This window comes from Tamandua tetradactyla, chromosome 13, assembly GCF_023851605.1.
Source record: "Tamandua tetradactyla isolate mTamTet1 chromosome 13, mTamTet1.pri, whole genome shotgun sequence".
Lineage (NCBI taxonomy): Eukaryota > Metazoa > Chordata > Mammalia > Pilosa > Myrmecophagidae > Tamandua > Tamandua tetradactyla.
Genome location: NC_135339.1, coordinates 78,748,436 through 78,766,787, shown reverse-complemented (window position 1 = coordinate 78,766,787; position 18,352 = coordinate 78,748,436). Strand labels below are relative to the sequence as shown.

Sequence of the window (18,352 nt, the reverse complement as noted above, 5' to 3'; positions counted from 1 at the left end):
TTCCTGGGCTGTACCAGAACTGTCCAGGTTTGCAGCTGATATGAGCAGACTACCAGAGAGGGCAAGAAACTCTGCCAGATGTGCTCACATCTACTTTCCTCCCTTTAGCAAGCCTGTGTTCCAATCAATCATTCATTCCTCTACCTGTACATTGGTAAAAGAGTTGCCCTGCTTTGTTTTCTGCTTTCTGCCACAATTCAGGTTCATTTATGCACATCCTTGGGTCTCTTCATAAGGTTCAGTTGATAGTGAGGCACGAAAGAGAATCAAGAAGTCTTGTGCAGAATACCTATTATCATTATCATTTCTTGCCAGTAGTACTTGTAGCACAGTGCTATGGGCTGGACACTGAGCCCAGTGATCGAAAAGAGAGTGAATAAAAACAATCATATTTCATCCCCATTGATCTCTGGATAATGATAACTGAATTGGAAGACATTGAAGGAAAATGAAAGAAAACACAATTGACATGTTTAAATATTATAATATTATTATTGCAAACAAAGGGCTATTCAAGAGCTTTACAAATTCAAGAGCTTTACAAATGAAATGCTGCCTTTTGGTTAAATACAAATTCACAATGGGGGCCTTTAAGGCCCAGGCTGATGAATATTCTCCTGTGGTAGGGGCTTCTCCAAGAAGGGGGCCGAGCCCTGGGCTACTGATCTCTAGGATCCAGTGAGTATTTGGATTAGATGGATGGGCTTCAAAATCTGTCAGATCTCACAGACATTCTAAAGACCAAGGAACACCTCAGTCTTCACAACTATCCAAGTTTCTAGAGATTACAGAACTATACTCCGTCTCAGAGCTCAGTCTGTTTTAAGGCACCATAAAAGTTTATCCATGAGAAGACCACTCTCTACAAAAAAACAAAAAAACAAACAAAAAAACCCTATACTTTTCTGTCTCATTCACAAGGGCAAAGTTTGGTCCAGACACCAAGTGGAAACAGACTCTCTCCTTTTTTTCTCATTACTCCCAATTAAATTAATCCATCAAGACCATATCTGGGAATTAGCATGGTTTCAGGATCTGTATGATATTAGGTTCCATAGTGTCCTGGCTACAAAAGGTAGATCTGAAAATTTTAAAGGAAAAAAAAAATGGATTTTAATATGAGTTTAGGGGGAAAAAGTCATTGGTAGATTTTCTAATTTAATGATTAATTATAATTTTGTTAACATGTTTACAAATATAATACCGATTTCTTACATAATTTTTATTCTTTAATTGCAAAATTTCAAGGTGTACACATTTTTATTATTATTATTATTGTTTTTTTTGCATGGGCAGGTACCAGGAATTGAACCCGGGTCTCCGGCATGGCAGGTGAGAACCCTGCCTGCTGAGCCACCATGGCCTGCCCAAGGTGTACACATTTTTATACCAATTGGAAATTTCAAATTTCATATTGGTTCTAAAAACATATTGCATATGTTACATATTGTATAAAAGATAAACTATTTTGGAAATGCAAAGGAAAAAGTAATGCTTACCTATAGCCATATTTTCCAGAAACATTTGTCACCATTTCTGCTCCCAATTTATCCTCAGACTGTCCAAATGAATGGTTCTTCCAAATGAATTCAATACTTGTAATGTTTCCAATATTAATATCTGCATCAATTAATTTTGTGTAAGTCATGCCTGGCATAAGTTTTCCACTGTAGACAGAAAAATAAGATTCATGAACTTGTACTGACTATCCACAAAACTGAAATAAAAGAAAATATCTGTATCATGAAAGAGAAAGTTGCATTTGCTGGCATTTGCTTTTAGGTTTATTATTTCCATTCACACTGATGAACATCTCAGAATCGCATGTTTATTTAAAGAAGTGTGATGTAAATGGGGAGCTTAGGGTTGGCTGACTTTTAGGGGATGCCTAGCAAAGCATTATATCAATAAGTTATCTATCATGAAAGATCTGGTCATGGTCTTGTAGTATTAGAAACTAGATTTTACTGACACTGAGAAATGATCACACTGACAGTGATGGACTAAATCCATGTAAGAATGATCTATAATCCAGAAGCCTTGTTACCAACTCAGAATGGGGAAATGCTTCCTTTTCACTAGCCAAAATCCTATCTAACACTATCCTTAGCACCTTCTTTAACCATATAATGGACATGGTTAACCAAACTAGTGATTGGAAGATAGTTTGGTGAGCATGGCAATAGAGCAGAGAGAAATGGATCATCTTAAGGCATATTCCAAACTTGCTAAAATGAGGCTGGATGAAATTTTTCTTCCCTATGATACAAAAACCCCTCTGTATGAACTAGATTGCTCATGTCCCCCATATCAACATCTCTTACCTCCATGAGGGCTATGCTACATGCCTCCCATTTTCTATATCTAGTGATAACCATTTTCCTTCTGATGATACTGCCCCTTTTTTTGTAGGACAGTTAAAATTAAATTGTAGTTTTATGGAGACAGTTAAGTTTATCATAAAGCTACAGTTCAATAGCTTTGAAGTGACTAGTCCCCTTGTTACTTCCCATTACATTTCCTTGCCTAATTTTCTTCATCAGACTTATCACTATCTGCCATTTCCTTAATCATTTGTAATCTCATTGTCAGTCTTCTCTAACTGAAATATCAGATCCAAAGGAGTGGAGCTTATATGTGTATATATTCCCAGCAAAACAGTTATTATGCATGGCAGGCATGTAAATTGTTTTTGAATAAATGAATAAATGTTGCTATTTCTGGAGCCTGTCTTATTCTATTACATGCAGAATTAGATCAAATTATGAGAACACAACTTTTCTTCAAAGTCCTTAACAGTAATCTCCCTGTGGCTCAATGAACTGCCTTCACTCAGTGCCCATATAATGTAGCCCTTCATGAAAGTGTCATAAGAAGCCCCTCAAACTAAGATATAATCTATAGTGAAGTCAGACTCTTAAAGTTAGACTGAATAATAGAAAGGAATAGAGCAGAATACAAATGCATTTAATTGACTTCATTTCAAGATGAGACATTGCTTTTATTCTTAAAGGAAGATTTAGTAACTATGCAACATTACAAATACTTTCTCTAGACATTACCAAAAGAAGTACAAGGCTGTCAAAGTAGTCCCAAGAATTTTAAAAGGGGCAGAAACTGTATATTCACCCCTACCTTCCAGGCCAGGTGCCAGGCCACGTGCCAGGCCAGGTGCCTTTGTATGGAACACAAACCTCCTATTATCAGTCTGTCCTATGAGTCACAGAGCCACAGATACACTACTGTGATCAACTTCTCTCAGAGGGATGGCTTATGGAGCCAAGTAGGGCAGGAAGAAACAAGATATGCTAAGACAGGGAAGGGTATTTGGGATAAAGGAACAGTATAGGCAAGGCCAGGGAGAGAGGAAAGGGTGGGGTCTATTCAATACTGGGTAGTACAAACAATATAACCTGGCTGAATTGATGCAAAATGGTGGGAGACACAGCTAGAAAGGTGGGCTGGAGCCTGTGCTTCATCCTAGAATACAGATGATAACTGACTGGATCCATACTGACATGCAGTAACACTAAAGGCAAGATGACGTGTAGTAGTTAGATTCAGTTGTCAACTTGGCCAGGTGAAGGCACCTAGTTCTACTGCTGTGGACATGAGCCAATGGTACATGAACCTCATCTGTTGCTGATTTATACCTGCAGTTGGCTAGGAGGCGTGCCTGCTGCAATGAACGACCTTTGACTTAATCGGCTGGTGCTTAAATGAGAGAGTGCAACGTAGCACAGCTAAAAGCAGCTCGGCATTCCTCATCTCAGCACTTGCAGCTCAGCCCAGGCCTTTGGAGATGCAGAAAGGAATCACCCCGGGGAAAGTTGCTGGAACGCAGAGGCCTGGAGAGAAGGCCAGCAGAGATCACCCTGTGCCTTCCCACGTAAGAAAGAACCTCAGTGGAAAGTTAGCTGCCTTTCCTCTGAAGAACCAACAAAATAAATTCCCTTTTATTAAAAGCCAATCAGTCTCTGGTGCATTGCATTCTGGCAGTTAGCAAACTAGAACAACATGTGAAACTCTTCCAGAAGGATTTAACTGAGATAGCCCTCAACTAACAAAATAACAATAAAATCTCTGCTTTTCATGCCTTTGACCATTAATTGAAGATGATAGAAAATACAGAGGCAAAACAACTAATCCATGCATCTGTTAGCAAAAAGGTGGCATCTAGTTACTGTGTATAACATTAATTCTGAAATGGATTACAGGATTAAATAATGGAATTAAAATGTATAATACAAAAGTGCTAAGGCTGATCAAATAAAAGATTAAGGAAAACTCTCCATAAAAGGAAACAGCAAAAGATACACAAACCTCTGTACTAAATTATTCCTATCACTGACTTTTCCAACACATGCCCTATATCTATGGGTACTACTTAGATAAGCTTATTAGAAACTTAGCAATTCATATACATTGTTGAATTTTATAAGTAATTTATGATCTATACAAATAAAAATATATGCTCAAATTTGCATAATACTAAATGGACTGTATTAAATATATACCTTGTATACTCTACTGTCAATTTTTTTTCACTTCATCATCTAGATCTGTATTTTCATGTCTACATTTCCTAACACCTTCTGTTTCTAGATGGAACTGTGGGAAAAAAAATAAGTATTATGATTTCTACTTTCTATCTGGAAAACCCAAAGTAAAAAGAAAAGCCAAACAGCCTGGTAGCCTGTGGTGTTATAGGAAAAGAAAAGCCTGAGCTGCTTTCTGAGTGCCCAAAATGGTGTGAGCCCCCAGATCTTTACTCTGAGCCTACCTGACAATCTCAAACTCTCCTGTTTTCCCAGTCGTTCCACCTACACAGAGAAATATGCTTCCTTGAGTGAGGTTGTTTCCACTGAGTTTGACAGACAATTTGTGCCTCCAACCTGGAAATAAAGAAAAAACAAACAAAAAAAAAGGATGAAGGGGTAAAAACACTTGAAAAGCACGACATCCTAGGCACCTTAGTGTAAATGCAACTTTCAGGGTGAAAGCAGGGAAAGCAGGGCAAAGGTTCTATATATTCATGAAAAAAAATACAACTTTAGATTGAGTGAATTTAGTAAAAAAAAAAAAAAAAGAACTATATTTAAAATAAATAGAAATATTCATATTTTAATTTCCCAAAAGTGGTTGAGAAAGAAAATTCTTTAACATTATGGGCATTTTTTAAAGACTTAAAATGGAAGTTGTGTGTCTTCTTTCATCCATTTCCTCTGTATTATCTGACATGTAAATTTTCTATAGCCAGATTTTAATTCACCACAGTTGGCAAATAATCCAGAAAAAAATCCTGGTGGACAAGAAGGTCTGTGGTTTTTCTCCTTCTTTCTTTTTTGGTATGCTGCATGGCAGGGTCACATTTCAGTATTTTTCCATGTGAATGTCTCATTGCAGCACCATTTGTTGTATTTTTTTCGCTTGCTTGTTTGTTTTGTTTGGGGGGTGGAAGTACATGGACTGGGAATCGAACGCGGGTCTCCCGCATGGCAGGCAAGAAATCTACCACTCAATTATCCTTGCACCCTGGAACGTCTGTGCTTGTATAATCTTTTAAAAGCAAAATGAACTGTCTCCTCTTCTACAGGGTGTGCAAGGAATGTCCAGTCAGGACAATGCTGGGTCTGGTTAACACAATACGGGTAATAGCATATTTCCCTTCCGAATGGTCAAAGAAAACTTCTTAAAAATCCCAAGCTAAACAGAGCTCTTATCTTGAATTCTGAAATTGTTTTATGCTTATTAACACTCTGTAGAAATACAGTGTTTCATCAAATTGTCTGAAAAGTATTTGAAAGGGGGGAATCCTACCAGAGAGGATTATTTAATTCATTAAATCATTGCTGAGTTCTCTTTTCCTCTTAGCCCATTCCACTTATATGTGGCCCCCACTGCCACATCTCCACTGAAACCACTCTCACCAAGCTCACCATCCAATGAGCTCCTTTGAGCCCTTGCCTCATTTAACTTTTCAGCATGGCTGCCGTGGTGAATGGCCCTTCTTCCCTTGGTTCCTTTAATTTCAACCTCTTCCCCTCCTCTAATTTTCCTCCTATCTTTCTGCACATTCCTCATTCTCCTTTGCAGAGGCCTCTTGCTCTACTCTCTTTTCTTCTCATTTGACACATTCTCCTCGGGTACTTACATCACCCACTTTCACAGCTCTGATTATGGTCTATACAAGGGTGACAGCCAACTCTCTAGCTGTAGACCACACCCATCACCAGAGGCTCAGACCCATACCTCTTACTGCTGTGAGGTGTGCACACTCACCAGTCCCAAGGGCACCTCAAACCTACAATGTCAGAAACTGGAACCCATCATCTAACTCCAAACATGCCTCACTTCCTGGGTTACTAAGCACACCATCCACCCAGTCAGAATCGTCCATGTCTTCTTCCTCTCATGTATCCCTCAAATTTATTCACTAAATTTCATTTTGCTTCCACTTCCTGACAGGTCCCATAATCTCTCTAATACCCTCTTTTTGCCTAGGTTGTTGCAACAACTGTCTAATGGGTCCCACTGCCTCCATCTTGCCACCTCTAATCCATGCAGCAACTGGAGTGATTTTTTTCAAAACAGTGCTCTGATAATCCTTAGGACCTTTTGGTAGCTTTCTACTGACCCCAAAGATAAAGCCCTAACACTCCACATGGCATACAAGGTCCAATTTACTGCTCCTACCCATCTCCTTCCTTCAATTTCTGCTTTTTCTAACCTCTAGGCATGCACATACATGGTTTCTTTTGCCTAGAATACTCCTCCTCTCCTTTTCTTTTACTCGTCCTTCAGGATTCAGTTTAGAAATCACTTCTGCTTCAAAGAGTCCCCTGACTGGCTATAGCAATTCTTCCTTTGTGCTCAGAGGGTACCTTGAAAGTCTCCTAACAAAAAAGTTGTACTGGAGATTGAAACAGATTATTTGCTGCCCTCCCTGCTAGCCTAAAGCTCAATGAGAGACTGCACTGCATTATTCTTCACTAGAACCCCAGGGTCTGACCCAATGCCAGTACTTAACAGATACTCAATAAAAACTTGAAATTTTAAAGATAAGTACCTTAAGGCATTACAATAAAACTTAGTTATAATACTTACGGGCAAATGGAGGAAGAGTCCCTGTGTTTAAAAAATAATATGATCTACTAGGCTTCGTATTTTTGAGGTGAAATCTATCAGCAAAATGGCCCATTGTTGGGCAACCTTCTTTGGGACAATGGGAGCATTTTCCCTGGACAGAAAATACAGTAAGAGATAGTTATTTATGTAATGTCCTTCAGTGTCACTTATGTAATTAGAAATGTCATCTTTCAATGAATTCAACATGTATTATTAACTACAATAAATCTCTGGAATCTAAGAAAGTTTATGCCTTATAAATGACCACATTGCTATCAGTGACTAAGAGAGCACAAATGGAGGTGAGAGGCTATGCTGGAGGTATTCTTATGCAAGCTACATCTAGATATTGCTAATTGTCAGTGTTTGCCAAAACCCAACCAACATCATTCCTATTAATCCTAAAGAACACCCAGGGCTCTATCTGAGATCCTACAAAAATTGCACGTACTAAGTTTACTTTTCAGAAACCTAAAACCTTCATATGGTGTCTAGGCCAGATAAGTCCTTAAACCCAGAGGTGACAGTCTCTCCAAGAATATTAACCAGTTCCATCCCCCTAGCCCATGTTGCCAACACCTCTTTTCAGCATTAAAAAAAAGTTAGAATGGGCATAACCCAAAAATCCCTAAAAATAGGGAGAAAGATCAAAGAAGAAGGAGGAGTTAAACAAAGAAGTTAGGATTTTACAAATGAATATGAATATGAATCATTATGTTGAAATTTCTTTTTAGTCTCCAGAATGTTGGAGCAGCTAGAAGGAAAACTTGAAATTGTAGAATTGTAACCCATACCAAACTTTGAAATCTGTTCTATAACTACTTGTTAAAAAATACTTTGAAATTTATTGCTTTTTGTATATATGTTATATCTCACAATAAAAAAAGGTTTTAAAAAGTTAAAAAAAAAATTGTAAACTTGAAAGCTAACAAATCCCCATCGTGAAAAAAAAAAAAAAGACTAGGTTGCCAGTTTCCAAAAACAACTGAAAGAAAACGACAAACTCTCTATTAGGAAAATGGGTAAAGGATATGAATAGACAATCCATAGAGGAGGAAACTCAAAAAATCAATAACTACATAAGAACATGCTCATCGGTTATCAGGGACATGCTAATTAAAACAAGACTCAATTTTATGTTCAGCAGATTTGCAAAAATTAAAATAACTGACAATACCGACTACTGGTGAAGACATGGAATAGGAGAATTCTCTTTCTGGGCAGATGGGAGTATAGATTGATAGATGTCATAGATAGCATTTAGGAAATATCTAGTAACAATGGAAATGCACATACACTTTGATAATTTCACTTCTACTATATTCCATAAAGAAAATTTTACCCAATTACATAAGGAAACACATAAAATGGTATTTATTGTGCCACTGTTTTTTTTTAATCAGAAAAGTTATAGGTTTACAGAAAAATCATGTATAAAATACAGAGTTCCCATATACTACCTGTACCAGTTTGAATCTATTATGACGCCCAGAAAAGCCATGCTTTAATCCTGATGCAATCTTGTGGGGGGAGTCATTTCTTTCAATATTAATTCAACATTGTAGGGTGGAAGTTTTGATTAGATTATTTCCATGGAGATGTGACACCCAATTGTGGGTGCAACGCTTTAATTAGATGGGATGTGACTCCACCCATTCAAAGTAGGTCTTGATTACTTTACTGGAATCTTTTAAAAGAGGAAACATTTTGAAAAATTCAGAGCCGACAGAAAGAGCTAAGTAGACGTTTGGAGATTGGGGCAGAAATGGCCCAGGTGCTAAGCAAGGACTCACAGAAATAACCAGAACCTGAAGAGAAGAAATCTCCGGCCCTGACAGATGCAGATGCTAAGCTAAGAGATGAAACCCAGAGTTTTGTCCTGGAGCAACTAAGTGAATGGCTGCAGATGTTTAGAGAGGAAACCACTGCATCAGAAGCTGGAAGCAACAAAACTGGGAACAAGGACCCCAGACACCAGCCACATGCCTTCCCAGATCATCTTTCCTTGAGCTAAGGTATCTTTCTCTGGATGCCTGAGTTACAACATATTTATGACCTTAGAACTGTAAACTTGTAACTTATTAAATTCCCTTTATAAAAGCTGTTTCACTTCTGGTATAATGCACTCTGTCAACTTAGCCAACGAATACACTACCCTATTATTAACACCTTGCATTACTGTGATACATTTGTTACAAATCATGCAGCATTGCTTTCAATAACAAAAACTGGAGACAACTAAAATGCACTTTTCAAGGAAATGAGGAAATTAAATTGTGGTTGATTCCTAAAAATATATATACATTGAATCTATTTATCTATCTATCATCTATTTATCTATATATCAACATAGCTCTCAAAATTATATTTAATAGAAAAGCAAATCCAGAAAGATATTTACAATATACCATTTATTTGATATATATAATTCACTTCAAATTCTGCCTTGGGGGATGGGAATACAAGAGACTTCAATTTTCAAATTTTTATCTGCATGATTTTTAATCTAAGGTATACTAATAAGATATTAACTTGAAAATTCTCTGAATGGCAGGTCCTTGAGTATTTGCTATTTTAGATTTTGAACTTTTAAATTTATACACCATGGGCACTTAGGCTAGGATTATCTATAATACATCCCACTTAGAACTCCATTTTTTATGAAGGAGAATAATAATAATATTTATAATGGCTCAAACTTATTGAGTGCTTATCATGTGCCAGGCTCTGTTGCAAGCTCTTTACATTTAACTCATTTAATCCTCTAACAGTGGAAGACGTGTTTTTTGTTTATTTGTTTTTGTTTAGGCTCTTTTGCAAAAGTACAATAAAAAACACTGAGGATATTGACTTAATGCTCTCTTTTTTGTTTGTTTGTTTATATTTTGGCATGGGCAGGATCCAGGAATCGAACCTGGGTCTCTGACATGGGAGGCAGTGCTGAATCATTGCTGTACCACCCGATGTCCTCTCGTTTTTAACTGAAATTAGTATCCATGTGGTATATAAGCCAACTCTTAAGGATTTTTCAGTCTAGCAGATTGAATCCCATTATCTCTGAATATATGACTTTGAGGGCCTGCTTCCACTGGCTTCAGGTTAGGAAATGCCACAATCCCTCTGCCCTTCAAAGCAGCATCTGTGGCAGAAAGTAAGGGAGAAGGGAGGGTATCTGAGAAATATGAGCACTTGATATCTTCCAAAGTGCTACCAAGCTTTCTGGGAATGGTAATTCACCAGGGCATGCAATCAGCAAGGACAACTAGCTCAGGAAAATGAGAGGGCCACCTGAGAGCACCAACCCACCATATTTCTATCCATGTCCCAACACTACACTTACACAGTGCAATCACTTCCAAAAACTTTATCTAGAAACCCATACTTTATAAACAGATAAAACACAATAATGAAATTATTTTTAAAAATTAGTAATTTTAAACATATGCAGTTTATTTGCTAATTTTCTATTTTTATGTGGGTGTAATCATAATTACAGGGAATTGGCTCAATCAGAAAATAACTTTGAATGTTAACTAAGAAAGAATGTACAATGTTGCATCTTAACTATTATATTAGTGTTAAAATATGTATGTATATGGCAAAAATCAATGTGAATGTGGAAGAATATCACAGTGTATGTGATGAAAAAAGAAACCAGGAGGATTAGGTCTCAAACGTACAAGAATGAACATTCTTTCCACATCTCACCACAAAATAGATTTTCTTTCTCTTTTTCATAGTGATAACCAAAAAAAAAAAAAAATACATTTAGCTCAGAGGTGGCATGGTGTGTTTTGTGACTTTAGCAAATCAGATTTGGCATTTTGTCATGTATCGATCCATGTGAAGTTCCTTAGTTCTGCTATGTATAAATAATTAAATTTTAATAAAATAATTTTCATGTTACAAGTCCACAGTAACATGTTTTGCTGTAGCTATTGATTGGTGCAGACTTCCCAGGACATCTTTGAAGACATTATAGAGAAATTTTGCCCTGGATTTATACCTGTTACATAGTAGCATCAAATCACTGTATAATAAATAGCCAAAAATCGGATATAATCTTTAAAACAGCTGAAACAAGCAGCATTGAAATTGTTTGTTTAGTTATTTCAGCCCTTCAGCAATCCCAGCTACCGTTCAGGACTCAGTACAGAAACAACCAAAATTTTCCCAAATGGCAGATGCATTTTTTTGCCACCTACCCAAAGCTCTAATTTCTAGTTGGCTAATCATGCTTCAAAAAATTACTTGATAATTAAATAACACTGCAAAATGTTTTACTTACAGCTTGAAAAGATTCATAGGATCTACAAGGATAAGAAATAAATGCATCAGGATTGAGAATGCTTTCAGCATAAAAGCGATGACTTCGGGCATGATTGCATTCAAAGAAGGTAGCTGCTTCTGTAAAAATAATTGTCAATTAATTGATATCAAGGAACTGATATCTGATAGTCTGAACTATTTCTTAGAAAGAGTAACTTCAAAATGACAATTTCTTGAGTTAGAAGGTTTAGAGAGCCAGAATTTGCATGTAGACTCGGATACCACACAAGATCGGTCAATATTTTCACATCATTGTCTCTGTACCAAAGATTTGTGGATGTGTGTGAGTCTAAAAGGACATACAAGCAGGGCAAATAAGCAAAGGTAAGTTCAGACGACTTTGTCCTCTGATACCAATACCCCCAAGCACTCCCTGGGATCTCTGTAATAAACACTTAAAGCTTTAAGAATCGCTATGCACACAGCATCTCCACTTAGCCCAATTAATTCTGTCTACCTATTTCTGTAGAAGGGCTGAACTCCCTCTGAATCAATAACAAAACAGCCAGCAATGTTAACCAGTGCATGCCTTTAGCTGACCTTACAGATGTGGGAGTTGGGGCATATTATAAAAAACGTAAAAGGCAATATAGTTTTGTCACTGTCAGGCACAGTATCATTGCCACCAATAATATTATTATAATAAAAAAGAGATCCAAATACATTTGAGCCATTTCATCTGAAGTTACCATAGGAGTCTAGTAATTTATGCTTTCTTTACATAACAATGATTCTTACTGTATGGCATGGACCTAAGAAGGAGTGATTCATTGGAGGCCAAAACTATAGTACAACGATAAACCTCACACCTGTGTAATGTTATGTTACCACCACTGCTATCAAGAGATCCAACCTATTTTTTACCCTCGTTGGATTATGGGCTGGACTTGTGAGTTGTTTTGACCAACCAAATGCAGAGTAAGTGGTGTCTTTTCCTTCTTTTTTGGCATGGGCAGGCTCCAGGAATCGAACCCAGGTCTCTGGCACAGCAGGCAAGAATTTCTGCCACTGAGCCACTGGTGCGCTGCCCATAAGTGATATTTTAAATTCGTAGTTTCCGCTCTCCTTTCTTGGAACCCAGAGCCCATGTAATGAAATCCAGACTTTGTGACTGGATTGAGGGACCCATGGCACGAGGAGAAAGGCCACCTGGAGGAAAACCAGTACTAAAGCTAAAGATGCTCAGGATGACCAACTTGAACCTTCCTGTCCAGTTGAGACCCCCCAGCCACCAGCTGGAAGCAGTCGTGTAAATTATCCCCGCTGGCAACACCCATTCTCAGTGTCTGCTGAATTCTGACCCATAGAACTGTGAGCAATTGGAATTTATATTCACAATCATGATTTAGACAAGATGGTCCATTAGACTATAGTGAACCATGAACTTTTTAAGTAAATGGTTTCTTGATAAAAAAAAAACATAAAATAGAGAATCTTGAATCCTTAAAATTCATCTAAAGATGTAAGGTGAATGAAAAATAAATGTGTTTTTAATACAAGAAAGAAGATGGAAATATGTGTCAAAATGGTAGTGTATGAGAAATGTATGTTTTACTTGAATTAATCATTTAGAGAATTTCAAATGTCCTATGTATAATAGTGTTCTTGCAGCACAAATATTACAATATCCTAACTTATCTCCAGTGAAAAGTTAATCAGACTTCTCTCAACTTTACGACCTTCGTATCTTTATTCTGAAACAGCCAAATGAAAGATCAAATAATTTCATCATCTAGATATTCTGATCACATGGTATCAATTGGTAAGATATTTGGACTCATCCAGGCATTCAGTTATTCTGTGGGCAAAACTCAGAATATTTTACTTTACCCTCCAGATGTTTAAACATCACAAAATGGGTCATATATTCCTTATGTGCCCAAGGATAAAGGATAGTACATCTACTCGTGTTCTGGGTAACTCCCAATTGTCAAATTGGAAAACTCTTATTTGACTGAAAATTCCAATTAAAAGGCACAAGTCTATAGGATACATAGTTGTGAGGCACAATATTGTTTTATATCAGGTAATCCTGTCATCAATATCATATCATCATAAACATACATGCATTATTAAATATTATGTATGATATATATCATTATTTACATGATGATAATATTTGAAACTAGGGGCCAATAAAATTCCTAACTAACTTATTGGTGCTTTATAACTAAGTGCCACATGTGTTTTAATATTGGCAGCCACTATATAATGTTGTATACTATTGTTTAATTTGTGATTATAATATCCAGAGTGTTTCTGTTCAAAAGTCAAGTAAACCACATGTCCTCTCTGCTCAAAGCCCTCTCATGGCTCCCATTTCACTTGAGTGAAATCTTACCACCCCCTATACGGTCCTGCATTCTCTCTATCCCTCTCTGCCTCTGTTCCCTCTCTGATTTCATCCCCTACTACTATCTCCTCTTTTACTTTATTTCAGCCAAAATAGCCTCATTACAGCCTCAAACCTGCTAGAGAGGTTCCTGACCCAGATCTCTGCACTTGCTGCCCTTCCTCTAGGTATCCGCATCGCTGGTCTTAAAACGTCTTCAGACGGTCCTTACTCGAAAGCCACCTTTACAATAAGGGCTCCCTACGCCCCTCTTTAAAATCTCCTTTCCCTACCTCACCTCCATTCTCACCAACACAGAAGATCCTTATAGCATTTACATTATTTGCTCATTATTTTTTCTTTCAGATTAGAAGATAACCTCCATAAAGGCAGGAGTTTTGCATTCATTTCTATATGTGCTATTCCTAGAAGAACGCAGGACACATAGTAAACACTAAATACATATTTGTTAAATGAATGAACACATTCTCCTTGTTTATACTGTGTGACCACAATATGCTAGACGTTGTGTTAGGCATGGAGAATACAACAGGAACTGGCACGCAATCCACAACTTTGCAGATCTTATAGCTAGCAGAGAGCTTCAAACATGTGACTGCTGTTTTGGATTGAACATGTAAATATATTCAAAAGGATGTGGGGATCTCACCCAAGGAGGGAGCTGAATGGATGATCTATCAGAACCCTTCATATTTACCTTCTTTATAAACATTGAAATCAAATTTAAATAAAGGTGTAATGAAGTCATCACATCCTGGCATGTGTATTCCTCCATTAGGGTAAAAATCGAGGTGGCCACAGGCATTAATAGTTCCAGTACCTGAAACAGATGAAATTAGGGTAAAAACTTCTAACACTCTCCTCTATGTTTCAATGAAGTTTCTGTTTATGTTAAAAACTTTTTGTTTATGTTACCAAACTCCTCAGAAAATTAAATATTGATTTACCCTATGGCCCAGCAATTCCAATACTCAGTATATACACAGAAGAGTTGAGGGCAGTGACAGACATTGCACACTGATGTTCATAGCAGCACTATTCACAATTGCCAAGAGAAGGAAACAATCCAGGTGCCCATCACTAGATGAGTGGATAAACAAAATGTGGTATATACATACGATGGAATATATGCAGCATTTAGACTAAATGATGTCCTGAAACATATGACAACATGGATGAACCTTGAGGACATAATGCTGAGTGAAATAAATTAGACACAAAAGGAGAGATACTGTATGATTCCATTATTATGACTCTAATAAAGCCACCCGTGTTTTGGAGCAGCTAGAAGTAAAAACCTGAATTGAGGGCATGATAGCCCATGACAAACTCTGGGAATTGTTCTGTAGCTGCTTGCTGAAGTGTGCTTTGAAAAATTATTGTGTTTTTTTCTTTCTTTTCTTTGTGTGCATATATATATATATATATATATATATATATTTGTATGTATGTTATATTTTACAACTAAAAAAACAGTTAAAAAGGGCTTGCAAGGGTAGTTCAGGGTTAGAATTCTCACCTGTTATGCAGGAGACCTGGGTTCAATTCCCATTCCATGCACTCCCCCCACAAATAAAACCAACAAAAATTCAACAAAATGGTGCTGCAATAATAGGATATTCACATGGAAAAATAATGAAATGTGGCCCCATCATATAGCATACAAAAAAAAAAACCTATAGGCAGTTATAGAAATATTACATAAAATAAATTTCTGACATCAAAAATGTGAAAATATTTAGTAACATAGCTCACTACTATAGCAAAGTTGATATATGTAATAACTTTTTACTTGACATTTTGAAGATTCACAGTTTTGATAGTTAACCAAATGGTATTTAAGATACTGTTTAATATTTAGAATTCAAGTAACTCTGATATCTGTATTTACAGATTTTTTTTCCTTACTTGCTTTAATTTTAAATTGGTTTATGAAACATATTGTATAAATAGGCTTTATGATGATTACTTATATATTTTTTATAATATGCCTATGGATAAGCTAACTAACATATCCATTTTAGGTAGTTAAGATTTCCATATGTTAATTGCAAAAATATTTGTATCTTCATATTTTCCTGAAATAAGGAAAATAGTAACACAGGTCATTCCTATAGGAATGCAGATATTTGTAAGAACTTTCTACTTGATATTTTGAGAACATTCAGTTTTGACAGCTGATGAAAAGGTATCTAAGTTAGTTTTTAATACTTAGAATTTAAGAACTTTGCTATCCAAATATGCAGATCTTTACCTTGTTGCCTTAATTTTAAATTGGTTTATGAAACTTACTGCACAAACACAGGCTTTACAATGATTATATGGATACTGTATTTAAATATGCCTATGGTTGAGCTAACTAAGATATCCATTTCTGGTGGTTCTAAGGGTATTGTTTGTTTTCTTAAATAAAAAATAAGTAAAGCAACAACAACAACAACTTACCAAACTCAAACAGAAAGCGAGCTGCATTTGTGTGGATAACATCTACAAAGCTGGCATCTGAGGGGTCGAGCCTGACTTCATTTGGAGTGTTGTGGAAGTACGGCCCAGCTGGGTCCAACCCTAAGAGAAAGCACAATGTCTATCCAACTAAGATATGTGCCAACAAGAGCACACTCAAAAGTGATGTTACTTTGGAAAGACAGATGGTGAAAGCAAGCTATTCTTTCCTATATGATTTATATAGAAAGAAGGTAAAAGAAAGGTCAGACATCACTCAGGACAAAGTACAGACATACAAACTGAGTACACAAATGCAGATCTGTACTTATAACAATGTCAAACTCCCATATGTAAACAAGGTTGTGTCTAGACAATGCAAAAATATCTAACAGAGTCAGAAAATTCCAAGTGACTATACTAGGGTTTGTATATGGTATACTGTATGTACAATTAAAGTTATGGATTGCAGAGGATTTTGAAATGCAACATCTGTATGCACAAAAAAAAAACAAACAACTAAACTAAAACTAAAAAGGGCAGTATGTAAAGATGAATCTCTAGAGCAATACAGTTAAAATAATAGAATCTTAGTGCCTACCTAAGGATCACTTAATTCCACTTTACTATATTACAAATGAAAAGCCTCAAGCCCAGAGAAGTGAAGTGATTTGTCAAGGTCACAGTATGTTAGAGGCAATATTGGACTAAGAGTCCAGGTACTCAGACTCTTAGCCCATCGTGTCATGTTCAGATGTTTAATAAAACATAAAATAAAAATACCTGAAGGTCTCAAAAATATTATGACCATCTATAAATCCACTCATTTATATATTAGACAAATACTTATCAAGAACCTATTATATTCCAGGAACTGGGCTCAGCACTCAGAAAGGAATGAGGCCTAGCTTTGTGCTTAAGTGGTTTTCCATTCAGTAGGAAAGGCACCTCAACACAGCATATGCTCAGTGCAGAAAGAAAAGTGAGTGTAGGTTTCATGACAGAACAGAGAAGGGGTATATAACCCAGACTTGGGGAACTAAGACATGCTCCTGGTGGGGTTGGTAAATGAGATCAGAAGAGGAGCCAGGTAGAGATAGGGGAAGCAGCATCCTGGGTTAGAAAGAAAATGCACACATCCAGTAAGTATTTTGGGAAAATGTAACTAGTTTGCTAAGGCGGGTTAGATGATGAAAATAACATTGTAAGCAGTCAGATGTGATGTGAGTTATCTGAAGGGGCATGGTCATGATCTCATTGTCAGTGCAAAGCTATTACAAGTGTGCAAGAGGAAAGATTTATAACCAGGTGTGCCAGTTTGAAACTGTCCTGTACCCCAGAAAAGCTATGTTCTCTAATCATTATTCATTATTGCTGGGTGGGATCCTTTTAATTGTTTCCATGGAGATGTGACACACCCAACTGTGGGTGGTAATTTTTGATTAGATGGTTTCCATGGAGATGTGTCTCCACCCATTCAGGGTGGGGTTGCTTACTGGAGCCCTGTAAGAGGCAATCATTTTGGATAAAGCTGCAGTGCTGTCAGAGCCCATACAGCCAGGGACCTCTGGAGATGAAAGAAAATGTCCCTGGGGAAGCCAATGAAGAAGCTGGGAGAGAAAGCTAGCAGAAGGCCACTTTTTGTCCCAGGTGACAGAGGTGTCAGAAGCCAAAGATCCTAGCAGATGGCAGCCATGAGCCTTCCCAGCTGACAGAAGTGTTCTAGGATTGCATCAGCATTTCTTGACTGAAGGTAACCTCTTATGAGGACCTTAATTTGGACATTTTCATGGCCTTAGGACAGTAAACTTGCAACTTAATAAATTCCCTTTTTAATTCTTTTTGGTATATTGCATGCCGGCAGTTTTAACAAACTTAAACACTAGGTTTATATTTTTAGAAAAATCTCTGCTGAATGTGGACACCAAGTTCCAGAATGGAAAGGATATGGAGTTGAGCTGCAGCTAACTCTCTGGGAATGTGGCCTGAGCAAGAAATAAATGTATCTGAATACGTATGCTTTGAAAATACTTGCATGTTTTATTTTAGAAGGACCATTTTTAGAAGGGTCTTACGTTTGTACCTGTTACTTAATATGGT

The 18,352-nt window shown here is 36.9% G+C and overlaps 1 protein-coding gene across 2 annotated transcripts in view; it reads right to left on the bottom strand.

Annotated features, from left to right (window-relative positions):
- PNLIPRP3 (pancreatic lipase related protein 3) overlaps nucleotides 1-18,352 on the bottom strand; it is an 85,147-nt gene that overhangs the window by 43,482 nt on the left and 23,313 nt on the right. The window contains exons 6-12 of one of the 2 annotated variants that reach the window (XM_077124424.1): nucleotides 16,256-16,375; nucleotides 14,508-14,630; nucleotides 11,417-11,535; nucleotides 7,108-7,240; nucleotides 4,784-4,895; nucleotides 1,500-1,667; nucleotides 512-1,081 (exon numbers count right to left, since the gene is read on the bottom strand). In XM_077124424.1, the coding sequence (XP_076980539.1) occupies nucleotides 1,018-1,081; nucleotides 1,500-1,667; nucleotides 4,784-4,895; nucleotides 7,108-7,240; nucleotides 11,417-11,535; nucleotides 14,508-14,630; nucleotides 16,256-16,375 (839 nt within the window). In that variant the 3' untranslated portion in view covers nucleotides 512-1,017. Of the gene's footprint in view, nucleotides 1-511; nucleotides 1,082-1,499; nucleotides 1,668-4,783; nucleotides 4,896-7,107; nucleotides 7,241-11,416; nucleotides 11,536-14,507; nucleotides 14,631-16,255; nucleotides 16,376-18,352 lie in introns of those variants that run through there. The other variant, XR_013161192.1, reaches the window with a different exon arrangement.